This window comes from Taudactylus pleione, unplaced genomic scaffold (genome assembly GCF_031769625.1).
Source record: "Taudactylus pleione unplaced genomic scaffold, aTauple2 ptg000231l, whole genome shotgun sequence".
NCBI lineage: Eukaryota > Metazoa > Chordata > Amphibia > Anura > Myobatrachidae > Taudactylus > Taudactylus pleione.
In genome coordinates, this window is record NW_028284633.1 from 3,471,235 (window position 1) to 3,491,810 (window position 20,576).

The 20,576-nt window shown below is 44.7% G+C and overlaps 1 protein-coding gene across 1 annotated transcript in view; it reads left to right on the forward strand.

Annotated features, from left to right (window-relative positions):
* The window catches only part of LOC148516919 (rap1 GTPase-activating protein 1-like), a 286,202-nt gene that overhangs the window by 205,254 nt on the left and 60,372 nt on the right, over window positions 1–20,576 (forward strand). The window contains exons 8-11 of the mRNA XM_088479397.1: window positions 8,818–8,871; window positions 8,965–9,048; window positions 11,904–12,004; window positions 12,245–12,374. Coding sequence (XP_088335523.1) covers window positions 8,818–8,871; window positions 8,965–9,048; window positions 11,904–12,004; window positions 12,245–12,374 — 369 coding nt within the window. The remainder of the gene's footprint in view (window positions 1–8,817; window positions 8,872–8,964; window positions 9,049–11,903; window positions 12,005–12,244; window positions 12,375–20,576) is intronic.

A 20,576-nucleotide genomic window follows, 5' to 3' on the forward strand; every position in this document is an offset into this window, starting at 1 on the left:
ATCTCTGGCAACGCTGACCTCTGAAGCGATCAGAGGCTTCTCTGATCGCTTCAGAGACCAGCGTTCCAACACAAATATTATGTGGCCCAGTCACTCCTGCCGCGATCGGAGCTGAGCTGATCGGGTGACTAGGCCACATAATACATGTATTTGGGCCCACATGGTTGGGCCACATGGTTGGGCCACATAAATAGCTTCTTTTTGCCGCATGCGGCCCGCAGGCCCGCGAGTTTGACATCCCTGACCTAGATCATCAATCATTTGTTTTATCCCTCCTGGTGTGTCTACCCTGTTGCATACATTTGTGTCATCTGCAAAAAGGCATAGTTTCCCTTCAATACCATTTGCAATGTCACAAATAAAGATATTAAAAAGCACTGGTCCCAGTACAGATCCCTGAGGTTCTCCACTGGTAACATTTCCCTCCTGAGACTGCACTCAGGGCCTGATTCAGAGCCGGACGCTCTGACCAGAGTGCTCGCTCTGAATCAGGGCCCTCCTACCTATTCTTGGAGCGGCCTCTGGGACGCTCGCATAGCTGTGGGTTATCACCCACAGCTTATGCGAGCGTCCATGATGATGGTCGCAATGGTCAAGACCATCGCGACCATCGGGATTGCGACGAGACCCTGCGGTAGGGTCTCGCTGCCGCAAGCCCTGGAGTGATTATGGCTCTATCAGAGCCAAAAGCACTCCCACTGACATCACTAGTGGGCCTGACATCACTAGGGGGCCTGTCCCACTAGTGATGTCAGTGGGGCCGGACCCAGACGGTAGGCGTTCCCATGGGAGCCCCTCCGTCTGGCAGCCACGCCCCCGGCACGCCCACCAAAGAGGGCGTGCTGTCACTCACCATCGACAGCACGCCCCCTTTGGTGCGAGACCCTAAGCGATGGATTCCCCCTCGCTCGCCGGGTCTCGCGCATGTGCACGACGGAGCTCCCTCCGTCGTGCGCATGCGCACTTAGGCACCATTGACCCTCTTGCAAGCGTACAGCGCTCGCGAGTGGGTCAGAATCAGGCCCTCAGTTTACTACAACTCTCTGTTTCCTATCCTGCAGCCATGATCTTATCCATTCAACTAACTTTGCATCCAATCCCATGCTTGCCAGTTTATTTAACAGTCTGCGATGTGGAACACTGTGAAAAGCCTTACTAAAGTCTAGATAAGCTATATCTATGGCCCCCCTTAATCTATTTCCTTAGTCACCCAGTCAAAAAAGTCAATAAGATTTACTTGACATGATCTCCCCCCAGTAAATCAAGAGATGTTGCCCATTGCAACCAATCAGATTCTAGCTATTATATTCTAGAAGGTGATAGTTAAATGTTAAGTAGAATCTGATTGGTTGCGAACCGGTCCCGGCGAAACTGTAACAGGCGAAAAGTGTTGTCAGAAAACGGGAAATCAGCCTGACACCCCCCAAAAGATGCACTAACATTGGGGACCAATATAGATGTCCCCAAATAGCCCTACTGAAGCTATTTGGGGTACTTAAGTGCTGTCAATTGCTTCTAATTAACATGTTTGCACAAGTGGTGAAGAATAGCATTAAACTGTATTTTTAGGAGAAAATAAGTATTCCTGTCACATGTCGGGTACTTGACAATGGGTGCAAGCATATTTTGAAGTCGCAAAAGTGATGTTTTAAAAATCATGAAAAACCCACCAGCTGCAAGCACCTGCAATCAAAAACACCTGCCCCATCCTTACAGACCCCGCAAAAGTCTATTTCACTAGTTTTTATGCTTGTACCCCAACTTTGTACTTTTTCGCCTCCATTTTCAAAGTCATTTTTTGGGGTGTTCCTCACTTTTTTTTTGTGATATTTTGACACAGTTATTCTTTGGGGGCCTGTCCCAAAGGTGCTGAGTGGTTTCTTCAGCTTTCCACCCCAAAATAGAGATTTTGCAGTTTTTTTGTCGACCTATTCAGAAAGCGAATCTTTTTTGCATATTACATTGCATTGCGTTTTCGCGTACGAGAAGACTATTTGGAATTGAATATGGAGATAAGTTTCCACCTGGCGAATGACATTATCCGCAATACTTTCTCGCGGATTCCGACTTTTCCCCACTAATTGAATACGGGCCTAAGGGGTAAATTTACTAAAGTGAGAGTTTTTAGAAGTGGAGATGTTACCCATAGCAACCAATCAGATTCTAGCTTTTTATCTTCTAGAAGGTGCTAATTAAATGTTAATTAGAATCTGATTGGTTGCTATGGGCAACATCTCCACTTCTAAAAACTCTCACTTTAGTAAATTTATCCCTAATGGTCTTGTAAGTTCCGGGGTGACCAGAAATTTATATTTTCATGAGCTTCCATGATATTGGCCCTCCTAACTTTATTTAACACAAATAGCAAACCAGGGGACTTTGGGCCATTGCCGCTGTACAGACAAATCTTGGGTCAGAACTAAGGGCATGATCAGAGGCTTGGATAACATTTCCAGATTTTGTTGCAGAAAATTTCTGGAGACAGCATCTGTTTTAAGATTATTGGAGCCCAGCCGTTAGGTTATTGTGTAGTAAAATCTGTAGACAAATAGAGCCCAGCGAGCTTTTCTGGGGTTAACCTTTTAGCACCATTTATGGCCTCTGTGCACTGTGATTGTATATATGGTCCTGCAGTTAGTGTCGCCACTACCCAAATGATGATGGCCAACAACCATTTTGATCATATCATAGTCCATTCCTATAAAGAAACATTTCAAAGAAAGAAATATACTAGGATTAAGTTTCTTGTCTACTTGGTTTATTGCAGATAAGATTGTTCCTGCCCTTACATAAGAGGCATCAGCCTCAATCATAAATATTAATCTAAATTAGGATGGTAGAGTTCTGATGCTGTATCAAAGCCATTTTCATACCTGAGAAGACTTCTGAGGCCTCCACAGTCCAATTTAATAGATCGACTTCTTTTCTGACCATGGTAATGAGAGATATAGCTTTGATGGAAAAGTAGTAGTGGCTGAATTGTCAATAATAATTGGTGAAGCCAAGAAAACTTTGAAGGACCTTCAAATCAGGAGGCTTGGTCCAGTCTCGTACAGCCTAGCACCCTACAGTTAGCAAAGGCAATTAAAAATCCTTGTGTAGAAATCATGTACCCCAGAAAAGAGACTTGCGAAGTGGATATTCGCACTTTTCCAATATTTGCATAAAAGTCAACCTCTAAAGTACTGACCGGTCTTTCTCTCTCTGTACAGTGATGAAGACAAGGAATAGATTACTGTATCATACAAAAAGACAACTAAAGAACTTTCCAAAACATCCTTTTGAATGTCATTAATTAGATCATAGAAGACTACAGGTGTATTGTGCAGCCCAAATTAGTTCTATGTGATCTTCTGTTCTCATCTTCATGGATTTGGACCAATTTTTTAGGTCCCCATCACATTGATTTTAGTAAAAACTGATTGCTTCTTTAAGCCAATGAAACAACTCTGTAATTATTTTTGATAGTCATCATGTGCAACCATCTATAGTCAACATAGGGGCGCAGGCCACCATCTTTCTTGGATACAAATAAATGTCCTGCTGCAAGTGGAGATTGAGAAGGTCTAGTGAAGCCTTTATCAGGATTCTCAGTAATGTGCAGTAATCTTCTACATCTTTACCTGCGGATGACGAGAGGGACTCATTATCTACATTTGTGCCTGAACTGCGGATGACGAGTCCCATTGGTTATCCTCATCGAGGTTGGTCTCCCTTCCACAAAAAACAAAAATTTCCTTCCCCAACAGTCTGGATAACCACAGGAGACTGTCATCTAGCTGGAGAGTCAGGTTCCTGACGCTGACATCAATGCGCATACGCCCCAAACTCAGTTTTATTTTTAATGAAAACTCTGGGCGCAGACATAGTGTTTGTGAGAGAAAATAATCTGCTGATTTCCTACTAAAGACGTGAACATTTTTGATACAGCGATACCAATGCCCGTATTTGGCAGGGTTTGTAGTGATAGAGGGGCCTATATATAACAAGCTGTTTTATACATAAAATTATGCAGAAAGTGCAGTTTCTGAATAATTTTATATATTGATCCTATGTACTAATGGCACCATGCAGGAGATTTCACAGAAATCTCTGGCAAAGTGCTAATTAGTGCTGCAAATCGCAGTCCCCAATCACAGGGACTACGATCTCACCCCATGTACAGTACTAAACTCCAAAAAGCAAAGCTTTTCAGAGTTTAGCCCCGGTAGTTTGCACCATCTACAGATGATGTAAACTACTGTAAGCCTATGGAGGATCCAGGTGCAGGAGAGAGATCTTTCGATCTCTTTTGTCACAGCCCGCGGCCGACTCCGGACGCTGTGCGCGTGCACAGTGTCAGCCTCCCCTGGAGAAGTCTTTCACTTCTGTGACAGACTTATACAATTTGTTGGGGATATAACTCACAGGGACAGCAGTCACCGCAACTGCTGCCCCTGCGAGTTCCCCTTTGTACATAGCGGGGATATTTTCATCAAAAATTAAAATATCCCCTGCAAGATGGATACATAATAATTGCGGCAGTATTGCGATTTTTAGTACATGCGCATGTTATACTGAGACAGTCAGAGTGTAGAGTGTAGGTATCCTATAGAAAAGTGAGAGGCGCAGTCTTTTGGTTAATTGGACCCCCAGAAAGAGAGTTGCGGTCCAGGCTTCAATTGAAATGGGACTTACCAAGTGCACCCTGAACAACTGAAGTGCTTGTACCACTCCTCAGTCAATAAAGTTGACAATGGATCCACTATCACCAGATTTAACAGCTCGATACGTTGGAAGGTTGCAGAGAGCTTAACAAGAAGCTGTACAGAGTTGGGAATAACCTATTTAATTTGACCTTATGGGAACAGCCTTGTCTTTCCCTAGGTCCTGGCGGTTCTTGGCTTGTTGGGACAACCTCAGAGACATGTCCATTTCTATGTAGTGCAGGGATGGGGAACCTCAGGCCCGGGGGCCGTATAAGGCCCCTGGAATAATTTGGTCTGGCCCTCAGAGCTTTTTCCTGCTAGCCTCATCTGGCTATCAGGGTGCCTACAATGGCACCCTGCAGCCAGAATCTATGCAGTAGTGCTGTCTGGAGCATCCTTAGGACACTTCAGATGGTCACACCGCTGCCCTTAAGGTGTAAGGTGCATACACACGTAACGATTTTTTGAACGATTTGTCATTAACGATGTCATTATCGTTCAATCGTTCAAAAAATCATTCAGTTTCTGAGTTATAACGATGAACGATAATCGTTCAAGCGCGCTCCTGTTTGTAGTTTGTAGTTATCGTTCATTGTCCCTTTCAGACTGTCCAACATAACGATTTTCTTTAAGGGAAGGAACATTGGGCCTGATTCAGACCCGGTCGCAAGCGCTGAGCGCTCGCAACCGGGTCGATGTTTGCCCACTGGGCATGCGCATTACGGAGCCGCTTCCGTTGTGCGCATGCGCGAGACCCGGCTAGCGATGGGCGCTCCATCGCTCCGGGTCTCGAACCAAAGGGGGCAAGCTGTCGATGGTGATTGACAGCTCGCCCCGTTTGGTAGGCGGGCAGGGGGGGTGGCCGGCCAAACGGAGGCGTTCCAGAAGGAACGATTGCCGTTTGGGGGCGGCCCCACTAACATCACCAGTGATATCAGTGGGAGAGCTTCCGGCTCTATTAGAGCCGGAAGCTCACTGGGGCTTGCGGCAGACGAGACCCTACCGCAAGGGTCTCGTCGCAAGCCCGATGGTCGCTATGGTCTTGACCATCGTGACCATCAACCTGGCCGCTCGCAATAGCTGTGGGTGGTCACCCACAGCCTAGCGAGCGGCCAGCAGGCCGAACAAGAAAAAAAACCGCCCTGATTCAGAGCGAGCGCTCTTTCAGAGCGTCCGGCTCTGAATCAGGCCCATTATTCGTTAATCATTCGTTCAAAAAATCGTTCATTACACTTTACAGCTCCCCAGAGCATCCTCAGGATGATCCGGGCATTGCTGTAATCACCAGCGATTGTGGCCCCCCACCCCCGTGTGACATCACATGGAGGGGGCGTGGCCTAAACCAGGCCCGCAAATAATGTTATATATATCAAAATGGCCCTCGGCAGAAAAAAGGTTCCCCACCCCTGATGTAGTGTATCTCATCTTCCTCTCTGTAAAAAGTTACAATGTGGATAGGTTCTGGTACTTCCCAAAAGACTGGCACATCATGGCATAAAATTCCCCTGCAGACATATCTTTTTTTTTATGTCACTACTTGAAGCACCTGTCAGCACTTGCAGCCCTGCTCTCTGCAGCTCCAGCGGTTGTGGCTGTATTGCTGTATGGCTGCTGGAGCTGTGAATGTCTGCAGAAGTGCCGATGCCTCTGGCTGCTGGAAGGAACGCAAGAGCCGGAAGTTAGGTGTTTGTGCAGTAAGGGCTGAGGAGACCAGCATGTAGGGTTCCCCCTCTCCAGCCTAGTTAAAGCTGTTTTAGGCAATTAGTCTCCTTTAATGGTGCGTACAAACATAGCGATCAGCCAGCGATACTATATCGCTGGCTGATTGTTAAACACCCTCCCTGGTGTGCTGGATGATCAATATCGATCATCCAGCACACCACCTACTTGCCGACGTCTATAGAGACGCGGGTCCATATAGTTGCCTGCTCGATATCGAGCAAGTTGAACGGCATGCACGGCCGATGGACGATATCGCTATCGTCCATACGTAGCCGCGCATCGTTGGTCGATGGTAAGTTGGTAGGGACCATTTAAATGAGCGCTTTGAACGATAACGATATTGATATAGTTATCGATCAAATCATTCTTTTAAATCACTACGTGTGTACGCACCATAACTCTTGTGCCTCAGTCTCCAGAGCTTTCTATTTTGGAAACCTGTTTCTGGCCTTGGATTTGCCTCAGACCTGATTATTGCCTCTGCCCTCTCTATATGGGTACTTACTGCCATACTCTGATTTGCCACAGACCTTGATTATTGCCTGTGCTCTCTTTATTTGGGTACTTGCTGCCTAAATCCTATTTGCCCCAGTCCTGATTAGTACATGTTCCCTCTATTTGGATATGTTGCCGCAATGCACGGTACTTTTTGCAGAGTGCAGCCTGAAGGCTACAAAGACTAAAGCTGGCCACACATCTAAAGATTATCAGGGGTCTGGAGCGAAAAGTTCGTAATTTCCATCCCCGGGGGGGAAAAATCTTTGAAAAAAAATGGGGATACATTTTTACCATGTTTTACATGGCGAAAACAAGTGCAGAATTGGGGTTTAGGGGTGCAGGCTTAAAAAAAACTGTGTCAAAAAAAGTTTAAAAAAAAATTATTTAAAAAATTTGGGGTGAAAAAAAAAAGAAAGAAAAAAAAGTGTTTAAAAATAGGGAAATAGGTTCAGGGCTATTCTGCAAGTATGCGGCACATGTTTTCTAGATTAGATTATTAGCGGCAGGTGCATTTTTGCAGAATTAAAAAAAAAACACTTTAGGGACTTAAAAATATGCTAGTACACCTGCCGAAGCTATTTAAAACCCTGACTTACTTTTGCAGGCTAAAATGGGGGTACCCATAGTGATCCCCCATATCTGGACAGCTTTAGGGGGGTCCTACAATTTATTCCAGATAAATCCCGTTTTTTTTTCGCCGATCCTGTTTTGTCGGCTCCCATTTTCGTAACTTTTTAATTGAATATGGGGATAAAGCAGGTGCGCGCCCAATACTTTATCCCCAGAAAAGCTCCGATGAGGAGCGAAAAGTCCGTGCTGGATTTGAATTGAATACGGCTATATCTGTCCAATCATCCAGCTAGTTGATTGGTTGGAATGAAAATCTGGTAAGGTATGAAAGCAAATGACAATCATCAATTTGCTCCCAAACGCCAGAAAACGGACAAAAACTGTTGCTTGAACAAATTGTTTAGATCGAACATTTAACAAACTTGTCTGACGCCATTTATATCTGTTTTCTGGCATTTAGGAGCAAATTGCTGATCATCAGATACTTCCATACCTTACCAGATTTTCATTCCAATTAATCAACTGGCTGGTTGGACAGAAAATCTTTAGATGTGTGGCCAGCTTAATGCTATATATCCTGCACATGTTAATTGATAAATGGGCCCTTTAAAAACTCTAGAGAACAAGTAGAGACTCTGGAGATTTAGCCCCCGAATCACACACAGTAATAAAGGACTAAGTAGCGGGACATGGGCTGTTGCAGAAGAGAAGCCATTGCCTAGCGTTCAGCACAAAATCTGTAAGAGCAGTAGCGGTATTGGCCTAATGGCTTAATGACGCTGTCTAACATCAGAACTGAGTTTTACGTAACCCGCAGCGAATAATTGAAGAACCATAATCTGTTTTTTTTTATTTTTATATTAACTGCCCAAAAACATTGTTTTTGTTTTTTTCTCCCTCATAGACCCAAATTTCACAGTCAGAAACCATTTAGATATATATAGATATTTAGTTTAATTTGGCCCAATGTATATATCCCATACTTGATATGATAGGCGTATGTTGTATACACACTTGTTTGTCTGACTTATATCTAATACAGATATTAGTGTTTTTGGTTTGGATGCACCTTGAGGTTTGTGAGATTCCAGATAATTACGTAAATAAGATGTTTGGCAACAAACTTTTTATACGTATGATTGGCGCACTGTTTATTTCACCCCTACACATAATGCGTCTAGTGAGAAAACCATACATGAGAAGATGGCTGCCAGCTCAGCAGGAATGGCGACCATTGCGTTCCTTCTCATAGTAGCCTCATTATAGTCCTGTAACGTAAGTCCTAGAAGAGGGAGTGTTGTCAGTCCTCCTCCAGCCTCTTCTGTTCTCTCTCTGGCAGATGCTGTGTGAAGAATTATCTATGGAGAGGTTCTTCCCTGTCCTGTACATGAAGGTGAGAGCTCATTGTACGGATCCTATAATACATATATCCAACTGGTCACCACAGATTAATATGGAAGTGCATTTTGTGCTTGTGGCTCCCCAGGCCTCTCAGCTGCTGGTGACCTTTGATGAACACGTCTTGACCAACAACTTCAAATTCGGGGTCATATACCAGAAACCGGGACAGGTGAGGAGCGAACTCAATGATGACAAAGTGAGATAATAGGAATTATAATTCTTAATTTAAACCATAAATTAGAGCCTTGTTTGCAAAACATAAAACAGCTGAGGAGCTGCACAAAACCCAGGAGGAGATGAGCGTGTACCGTACAAAGTATTACGCACACCAAGGCACCTGAATTTGTCGACAAGTGCAAAGCCAAGATTTCATTGTGTCTTCAAGGCTGAATGAAATAATATAAAGGAATTGCCAGGGCACACGTTTCGGCGGCATTATTTGCCGTGTGGAGGTGCACACTGCAATCTGCTCCCCACAAAAGGACTTTTCATCCAACTCTAACATTGCAGAGATTAGGGGCAAAATTTACTAAGCACAGGTTCTAAATCCCAGCAGTTTTCTGGCGGTTTTGCAACCCACCAATTTACTAAAGTCAAAACCTCCATGAAAGCACACTATAGAATATAATAGAACTGAATAACAAGGCACCATCAATGTTTTAGACCATGGAAAGAATAGAATAGAAACCCCGGATTTATCAAACGGCGGTTTTGAAACCCACCTTAAAATCTGCCCCAATAAAATTATCTGCTTCTGACAGGCGTGATATCGGAAACGGGTGGGTACAGGATGCCGGCGCTCGGGATCTGGGCGGTCAACGCTGGCATCCCAAGATGGTTAGGAATGGATACCGACTACCAAAACTGTCAGTAGGTGTTCTAACCCTTCTCCTAATATTCCATTTCCTACACAGCTGGAGGCAAATCAGTTTACCAAACAATTTATACTATAATATGGGAATTCCAGCAAAAACAATGTGACCAATGGTTAATATTTACTTAAGTGGATACTTATAGGAGACTGAGAGACCATTCTGTGTAATATAATTATTATTATTATTATTATTATTATTATTATTATTATTATTATTATTATTATTATTATTAACCAAACCTAAGTCACCCCCAAACAAATTACAATCCTTTATTTCCTGAACACTTTTTCCTTTTCTAGTTTAACTTATATTTCTGATGGTATTAAATAAAACGTTATTATGCTGTATTTTAGATTTAATAAAAGTTATATATTAAATATCTCTTCCTCCCAGCGCCCCATAATATGGAAACTATTGCTTTTCTTGTTTCCTAGGTGCACTTTGTCCCATATGAATAAACGGCTGCAAACACATACAAATTCTGCGTGCGATAGAGCCCTGATGCCCCGCCTCCCTCATGAATAATTGCAGCCTTTAATAAGGGCAAACAAGACATATTTTTAAATAAATATATATATATTTTTCTTTTAAAAAGCAGTTGTTTTATAGTGATAGGAGGAAGCGTTTTTATGGTGACGTAGTCGCACTTTCACCTCTGCCTTTACACAGATTTGTTCCTGCATTTCTCCACGCACATAGGAGTGTTGTCCCACACATCTAAAGAGGGCACAACTGACCAGCTAGGGGCGAGAATACCCAACCAAGGTGTCACAAATAAGGTCTTTAAAGTAGGAAATACATATTGTTACACTACAGGGTCTAGAACATTATTGAAGAATACAGCACTTACAAGCATTTCAATTGCAAATAAATGAATTGTTGGACCTTTCCATGGACATTCCTTACAATATGATATATCCACAATAAGGAATCTGTCTGTACATACAACTGCAAAACAAGTCTCATTTTGCAATATATACTCTTGAACTGAGGAAAAACTACCAAAGGTGCAAGGACGAGGTCGCTATAGGACTCTGAGGTGAGGGGGGCCCAGCATTGCCGGCTTACCCCCCACTGAACTCTATGCACACTCCATAAAAAGATCAGTGCAGACTCCTGACAGTAGGAGGACACGACAGAGAGACATAGTCAGGAGAGGTTCCCCATGGTATCACTAGGCTCCTACCTATGTAGTGGATGGAATAGCAGAGCTGCACACAAGCACCTTTGCATTCCGTCCTTGCTATTATGGTAATGCAGCCGGAGGCGTCATGCCTTCTTCATGCATTAATGATCTGAGCTGCATCCACGGACGCTGCATCGGATTCTCAGCATGATCCTTGGCCGGCGTGACCCCATGCTCACTCAGCCGGCCAAGGATCATCATGTCCAAAAGAGGCCAGGAAATCTCCGTCTGTCAACAAAGATCCTGGCCTCTTCCCTCCCTCCCCCCCCCAACATCGGCGACATGCCTCAGTTTTGGAAATCGTTGGCTGCCGCTGCCCCCTCCCCACCCCCAATCACTGATAGTTTGCTGCCATTCTGCTTTCGATCACGCAGCACCTGTGCAGAACAGGAGCTGTGCACGCGCAGATTCCCGAGTATGAGGCCCTGAGTTTGCTATGGGGTTCGGCAATGCACTGTTCCGCTCCCTCATGTTGAATACAAGGGCTGATAACCACGGATATCTGGAGAAGTTCCTGGTGTAAGTGGCCATCACAGGAGCATTAGCCAAAGAAAACATCCAGATTTCTTGGATGTGACCATATTTAACACTCAGCCAATGTTTTACAAATAGGCGTTAAATACAGAAGTGAGGTGGTAAAAAACATATTAACGGGAAGAGCTAAATGTGGAAGTTTGATGTGAGTCGGAGCTTTTACTCTTACAGACAAGTGAATTACAGCCATGAATCAAAATGTAGCACAAAAGTTTTTTATTTGTCAGATAGCCCTTGTAAATGTGGATTAGAGGCCTGCACATTGTATGTGAGAGAGGGCGTCCTGGTGTAACCATCGTTTTTCCAGTTCATAAATAACCCTCAATTTTACACAAACAAAACGTGCATACATGTTGCCCCCCCCTTTCCATAGCTGAGCCCCTCGTCCATCTGCTCACCTCGTAACCCTGATCTCTCGCCATGCTGCAGGTGACGGAGTCGGAGCTGTTCAGCAACACGGAGGAGAGTTTGGGGTTCACTGAATTTCTCGATTTCTTGGGAGAACGAATCGACCTTCAGAACTTTAAAGGGTGAGGCGATAATGCAGCGTCTCCCTCTGTCCTCAGAGACGTCTCATTGTTCATAGATTTGTTTTGCTTCAGTCATAATGAACTGTTGAATAATGCAGAAGAATAAATAATGCATTGTGTGCCGGGTGGGTAAACCTTTCCCATGCATTTATTATATATAGAGCAATGTGGCAGCCTCCAGCAGAAGAACGTGCCGGAGGTGGGCGACTTCAGCCTGATTATTCATTTTTGCCACTGTAGGTTCCGTGGGGGTCTGGATGTTTCACAAGGTCAGACAGGATCAGAATCTGTATATACCACGTTCCGGGGCCATGAGATCATGTTCCATGTGTCAACTAAGCTCCCCTACACTCCAGGGGACAGTCAGCAGGTCCGTGTTATTCATGTGGGATTGTTCCATATGTGGGTGTGACATTTCTACTAAATTGTATCCTGAGTTATGTTTACCAGTTTGTCATCAGTTTGCTTTCGTCATGTTTCTGTCTTTCTTATATCAGTGGTTCCCAAACTTGGTCCTCAAGAAACCTTGACAGTCCATGTTTTCAGGATAGCCTTATTTGAGCACAAGTGGTTAAATCAAATTGACTGAGGTTCATATTAAGCCACCTGTGCTCAAACATGTATATTCTTAAAACCTGGACTGTTAGGGTGCCTTAAGGACTGAGGGCTTGATTCAGCACTGCACAATCGCAGATTCTCATTGATCGGGAACCTGCGCGTGTGCAGAACCGATTTTGCGAGTCTGCAGACAGATCCTGCGTAGTTGCGCGCTGCCCCTTCAATGCCTTTGCCTGATTGACAGGCAGGGGCATTTAAGGGTCAGTGCGGGGGCGGGTAGGCCAGCGTCGGCCCCTTTTTCCAGGAGTGGCAAGGCCAGGGATTGCGTCGACTGACGCAGCTTCCTGGCCTCAAAAGCCAGTCAGCCTGAGTAAACCTCAGTTTACTCAGTGACCGGCGACCCAGTGCTGTCCACCATCGCAACGATCGACCATGATGGTCGCGATGGTGATCCTGTCGCAGTGCTGGGATCGCAAATGCAGCAGGGGGTGTCATACAGAGGGTGTCATACAGAGGGTGTAATACAGGGGGTGTCATACAGAGGGTGTAATACAGGGGGTGTCATACAGGGGGTGTCATACACCTCCTGCTGCATTTGCATATTACCAAGGACAGAATAGCAAAGCTGCCTGTGTACATAAATCATATATCTATAGCCTGCGTGCAGCTTTGCCATTGCAATCCTTGCTGAATCACCCCCTGAGTTTGAAAACCATTGCTCTATATAATTTGCTAGAACTTCCTGTTTCCTCCAAACTTTCTACTGTGATATTCTCTGTTCTTTTTGCCATTTATCTTCTCATTTATTGTCTAACCTGACATTCACTCCTTATCTAGTTCCCTTTCTCCCTAATCATGTACTTCTTCCTGTTTCCTGCCTTTCCCAACAATCTCCTCTTCCTGTTTCCTGCATTTCCCAACATTCTCCTCTTCCTGGTCATTGCCTTTCCCAACATTCTCCTCTTCCTGTTTCCTGCCTTTCCCAACATTCTCCTCTTCCTGTTTCCTGCCTTTCCCAACAATCTCCTCTTCCTGTTTCCTCCCTTTCCCAACATTCTCCTCTTCCTGTTTCCTCCCTTTCCCAACATTCTCCTCTTCCTGTTTCCTGCCTTTCCCAACATTCTCCTCTTCCTGTTTCCTGCCTTTCCCAACATTCTCCTCTTCCTGGTCATTGCCTTTCCCAACATTCTCCTCTTCCTGTTTCCTGCCTTTCCCAACATTCTCTTCCTGTTTCCTGCCTTTCCCAACATTCTCCTCTTCCTGTTTCCTCCCTTTCCCAACATTCTCCTCTTCCTGTTTCCTGCCTCTCCCAACATTCTCCTCTTCCTGTTTCCTGCCTTTCCCAACATTCTCCTCTTCCTGTTTCCTGCCTTTCCCAACATTCTCCTCTTCCTGGTCATTGCCTTTCCCAACATTCTCCTCTTCCTGTTTCCTGCATCTCCCAACATTCTCCTATTCCTGTTTCCTGCCTTTCCCAACATTCTCATCTTCCTGTTTCCACCCTTTCCCAACATTCTCCTCTTCCTGTTTCCTCCCTTTCCCAACATTCTCCTCTTCCTGTTTCCTGCCTTTCCCAACATTCTCCTCTTCCTGTTTCCTGCCTTTCCCAACATTCTCCTCTTCCTGGTCATTTCCTTTCCCAACATTCTCCTCTTCCTGGTCATTGCCTTTCCCAACATTCTCCGCTTCCTAGTCATTGCCTTTCCCAACATTCTCCGCTTCCTGGTCATTGCCTTTCCCAACATTCTCCTCTTCCTGGTCATTTCCTTTCCCAACATTCTCCTCTTCCTGGTCATTGCCTGTCCCAACATTCTCCTCTTCCTGGTCATTGCCTTTGCCAACATTTTCCTCCTCCTGGTCATTGCCTTTCCCAACACTCTCCGCTTCCTGGTCATTGCCTTTCCCAACATTCTCCTCTTCCTAGTCATTGCCTTTCCCAACATTCTCCTCTTCCTGGTCATTGCCTTTCCCAACATTCTCCACTTCCTGGTCATTGCCTTTCCCAATATTCTCCTCTTCCTGTTTCCTGCCTTTCCCAACATTCTCCGCTTCCTGGTCATTTCCTTTGCCAATATGTAATCTCTTCCATTTCTCTGTTTTTCTCATTATTTACCTGTTTCTGTTTCCTTCTCTCCCTGTAATTCCCCTTATCCTGACCCCTGCCTTTCCCAACATTCCCCTCTTCCTGTTGACTCTTTTCCTAACATTTCCTCTTTCTGTTCCCTGACTTTCCTAATATCCCCTCTTCCTGTTCCCTGACTTTCCTAATATCCCCTCTTCCTGTTCCCTGACTTTCCTAATATCCCCTCTTCCTGTTTCCTGTATTTCCTAATATCCCCGCTTCCTGTTCCCTGACTTTCCTAATATCCCCTCTTCCTGTTCCCTGACTTTCCTAATATCCCCTCTTCCTGTTCCCTGACTTTCCTAATATCCACCTCTTCCTGTTTCCTGTATTTCCTAATATCCCCTCTTCCTGTTTCCTGTATTTCCTAATATCCCCTCTTCCTGTTTCCTGTATTTCCTAATATCCCCTCTTCCTGTTTCCTGTATTTCCTAATATCCCCTCTTCCTGTTTCCTGTATTTCCTAATATCCCCTCTTCCTGTTTCCTGTATTTCCTAATATCCCCTCTTCCTGTTTCCTGTATTTCCTAATATCCCCTCTTCCTGTTCCCTGACTTTCCTAATATCCCCTCTTCCTGTTCCCTGACTTTCCTAATATCCACCTCTTCCTGTTTCCTGTATTTCCTAATATCCCCTCTTCCTGTTTCCTGTATTTCCTAATATCCCCTCTTCCTGTTTCCTGTATTTCCTAATATCCCCTCTTCCTGTTTCCTGTATTTCCTAATATCCCCTCTTCCTGTTTCCTGTATTTCCTAATATCCCCTCTTCCTGTTTCCTGTATTTCCTAATATCCCCTCTTCCTGTTTCCTGTATTTCCTAATATCCCCTCTTCCTGTTCCCTGACTTTCCTAATATCCCCTCTTCCTGTTTCCTGTATTTCCTAATATCCCCTCTTCCTGTTTCCTGTATTTCCTAATATCCCCTCTTCCTGTTTCCTGTATTTCCTAATATCCCCTCTTCCTGTTCCCTGACTTTCCTAATATCCCCTCTTCCTGTTTCCTGTATTTCCTAATATCCCCTCTTCCTGTTTCCTGTATTTCCTAATATCCCCTCTTCCTGTTTCCTGTATTTCCTAATATCCCCTCTTCCTGTTTCCTGTATTTCCTAATATCCCCTCTTCCTGTTTCCTGTATTTCCTAATATCCCCTCTTCCTGTTTCCTGTATTTCCTAATATCCACCTCTTCCTGTTTCCTGTATTTCCCCACATTTCCTTCTCTTCCTGTTTCCTGTATTTCCCTATATTCTCCACTTCCAGGTAACTCTTTTCCCAACATTCACCACTTTCTATATATTTCTTTGTAACACCACACTACTGTTTGGTTATAAAAGTAGCAGCTCCCCTTTAAAATTACACACAATAAACATAAAATATAGAGCGCGTGCAGATATGTATATCTACGATTAAAAGTAGTAAAAAATGTGTAAGCGCAATACCTGTGAAAGAGAAATCATTAATGCATAAGAATGTTTATAGAACTCTTTTTACGGCACATTTAAATGAGTCCGAACAGGGATGGGGTTCCGATGCTGCCGGCTATTAGTTGTGCTGTGGTGACAGTAGATGAGAGCTAACTAGCTATCCCTATTTCTGCCTACTTTCTGTGCTGCGCTCTGCTCCCGCCGGCTGGTTCCCTCCGTGTCCGTCTTGTTTGTTTGCCCTACGGCGCGATGCAATGACGTCACTCCCAGCTCAGTGGTACCGTGATACACATCCAATGCATTTCAGGCTTGCCGCCCTTTGTCAAGGATTGCGTCTCTGATCTGAGGTCTCCTTTTTATTAGAAAAACTTTATTGACTTGATTAAAAATGGAAATTGATCCGGATCTCCCCATTAAAAGGGTGGTTGCCATGTAGTTGGTTTCTTTTGTTTCATGGTTCCACTCATCAAAATGGTATCGTGCTTCTATGTGTACATAAATAAAATCTGAATGAATAAACATTATTTGTGTTTCTTCTATTTATTGTAAATTCTATATTTATATTAATATATAATTAAGAAGCCTAAAGGTATTTATTTAAATTGCATATTTTATAGAAAAGCATTAAACTCTATGGGGTAAATGTAATAGGTCACGATTTAAAGTAAAATTCCAACTCGCATCATCTCGCATTTTGTTAAGGTGCGAGTTGGTGCTGGACTCACAAATGTAATAGCCTGCAAACTTTTCAGTTGGTTTTGGCCTTTGTTTTATTTTAACCCCCTGGATGCCTACAGGGACCGAATTTGCATTTGCATAGGAGAGGTGAGGCAACGGTCTCACAGTCCTACCACGACCACTCGAGGGTTTTGCTGCATACCCCTGATGGTCTCCACGGACATCGAGGCCGAGCCAAGGGTTTTCCCTCTATGTACCCAGCCTATTCTCACTTCACCTATTAAGTCCCTGCAAAGAAGACCGACAGAATACCGAGTGACACTGTGACATCCCATACGGACACCGGACACTACGGGACGCTGTAATCCGGTAGTTTAGACATTGTTACCACTTGGACTACTATTTGGAGTACTATCTGATATAACCTGCAAGATACAGGAGGAAGATTACTTCCCACCATTCATAATCAATACCACCACTAATTAAGGAGATATTGACAATTCTGCAGCGCTCAGCTGAACATTTCATTAGAGAGACTTTTCAATTTTTTCTTTTCCAACATGCTTACTTAATTTCAGGGAGTATACCCATTGTATACATATATTTTTTATCACACCATTATCTGCTTAATATTATATGTATACATCATTGTGTTTTTACTTTATACTTGATTTAGTAAAGTGATATCTTCACTCTACCACAATGTTTTAGGTTTATTTCATACAAATTAGGAATTAAGGTTGAGCTTAATCAACCAAGATCATCTTGGGATTTTCTGATATTTTTAACCCCCTGGATGCCTACAGGGACCGAAGAGGACATGAACATTGCATAGGAGAGGTGAGTATGGATTTTTTTATTACAGGTACAGCTATGGAATCCTACTGGACAAGGGAACATGTTGGCATCAGGGATACTAGGTGAGTATGTGTGTCAGTTAGTGTGAGTGTGCATGTATGTTTAAATAAAATTGTACTTTCACGGTGTGTCTTGTCTTTACCTAAATATTTATATGGCTGTGGAACTACAGGTACCAGTGGGCCCGTAATGCCCTGCATGCTGGTACTTGTGGTTCTCCAAATACCAGCATACGGGGAAGGCTTTCTGGGACGTGTAGTACCACAGCTAAAGACAATATTAACACTTCTATTTTACACAACATATTTACACTATCAACCCAGCACCCACCAGTCAGTGGTGCTGGGGGTAGCCCTGGGCTATCAGCCTAGGCCTGGGGTGCCCTGGAGAGGGTGACCCCTTTATTAGATCCCCAGCCTGGGGTGACTAGCAGTCAGGGGTAATGCTTTGGCCAGGGAAACCGGTGAAAGGTTTTCCAAGGCTGTGGCATTGCCCAACTGCTAAAAAGAGTCCAGTGCTGGGTATGGAAATTAGAGGTGACCCCTACTCATTTTGTCCCCTGTTTTTCCACAACCAGGACTGGCTCAGCAAACCCTGTGCTGGTATTTAATATACAGGGGCTCCCTATGCATCTTGGCCCCTGTATTTTTAGAACCAAGACAGGCTTTATACAGCCTGGTGCTTATAGGGAGGGGGTGAACTTTTTTTTTCTTTAAAGCGTTTTAATATGTACACGCAGAAACATGCAGGTATCTCATGGATATGTGCATGTTTCTGCATTACTCTGACCTGCTCAGGATAAACTCGCAATCCTGAAGCCTGTTTTTGTGAGTTCTCAGGCAGTAATCTGTGCGAGGTCTCAGGCAGTAATATGTACCAGGTCTCAGGCAGTAATATGTGCCAGGTCTCAGGCAGTAATATGTGCCAGGTCACAGGCAGTATTATGTGCCAGGTCTCAGGCAGTATTATGTGCCAGGTCTCAGGCAGTAATATGTGCCAGGTCTCAGGCAGTAATATGTGCCAGGTCTCAGGCAGTAATATGTGCCAGGTCTCAGGCAGTAATATGTGCCAGGTCTCAGGCAATAATATGTGCCAGGTCTCAGGCAGTAATATGTGCCAGGTCTCAGGCAGTAACATGTGCCAGGTCACAGGCAGTAATGTGTTCCAGGTCTCAGGCAGTAATATGTGCATGGTCTCAGGCAGTAATATGTGCCAGGTCTCAGGCAGTAATATGTGCCAGGTCACAGGCAGTAATATGTGCCAGGTCTCAGGCAGTAATATGTGCCAGGTCTCAGGCAGTAATATGTGCATGGTCTCAGGCAGTAATATGTGCGAGGTCTCAGGCAGTAATATGTGCCAGGTCTCAGGCAGTAATATGTGCCAGGTCACAGGCAGTAATATGTGCAATGTTTCAGGCAGTAATATGTGCCAGGTCTCAGGCAGTAATATGTGCCAGGTCACAGGCAGTAATATGTGCAATGTTTCAGGCAGTAATGTGTGCCAGGTCTCAGGCAGTAATATGTGCAGGTCTCAGGCAGTAATATGTGCGAGGTCTCAGGCAGTAATATGTGCCAGGTCTCAGGCAGTAATATGTGCCAGGTCTCAGGCAGTAATATGTGCCAGGTCTCAGGCAGTAACATGTGTGCCAGGTCTCAGGCAGTAATATGTGCCAGTTCTCAGGCAGTAATATGTGCCAGGTCTCAGGCAGTATTATGTGCCAGGTCACAGGCAGTAATATGTGCCAGGTCACAGGCAGTAATATGTGCAATGTTTCAGGCAGTAATGTGTGCCAGGTCTCAGGCAGTAATATGTGCAGGTCTCAGGCAGTAATATGTGCGAGGTCTCAGGCAGTAATATGTGCCAGGTCTCAGGCAGTAACATGTGTGCCAGGTCTCAGGCAGTAATATGTGCCAGTTCTCAGGCAGCAATATGTGCCAGGTCTCAGGCAGTAATATGTGCATGGTCTCAGGCAGTAATATGTGCCAGGTCACAGGCAGTAATATGTGCCAGGTCTCAGGCAGTAATATGTGCCAGGTCTCAGGCAGTAATAAGTGCCAGGTCTCAGGCAGTAATATGTGCCAGTTCTCAGGCAGTAATAAGTGCCAGGTCACAGGCAGTAATATGTGCGATGTTTCAGGCAGTAATATGTGCCAGGTCTCAGGCAGTAATAAGTGCCAGGTCTCAGGCAGTAATATGTGCCAGGTCTCAGGCAGTAATAAGTGCCAGGTCACAGGCAGTAATATGTGCGATGTTTCAGGCAGTAATATGTGCCAGATCTCAGGCAGTAATATGTGCCAGGTCTCAGGCAGTAATATGTGCCAGGTCTCAGGCAGTAATATGTGCATGGTCTCAGGCAGTAATATGTGCCAGGTCACAGGCAGTAATATGTGCCAGGTCTCAGGCAGTAATATGTGCCAGGTCTCAGGCAGTAATAAGTGCCAGGTCTCAGGCAGTAATATGTGCCAGTTCTCAGGCAGCAATGTGTGCGAGGTCTCAGGCAGCAATGCGTGCGAGGTCTCCGGCAGTAATGCGTGCCAGGTCTCAGGCAGTATTGTGTGCCAGGTCTCAGGCAGTATTGTGTGCCAGGTCACAGGCAGTAATATGTGCCATGTCACAGGCAGTAATATGTGCCAGGTCTCAGGCAGTATTATGTGCCAGGTCACAGGCAGTAATATGTGCCAGGTCTCAGGCAGTATTATGTGCCAGGTCACAGGCAGTAATATGTGCCAGGTCACAGGCAGTAATATGTGCCAGGTCTCTGGCAGTAATATGTGCCAGGTCTCAGGCAGTAATATGTGCCAGGTCTCAGGCAGTAATGTGTGCCAGGTCTCAGGCAGTAATGTGTGCGAGGTCACAGGCAGTAATGTGTGCGAGGTCTCAGGCAGTATTGTGTGCCAGGTCTCAGGCAGTATTGTGTGCCAGGTCACAGGCAGTAA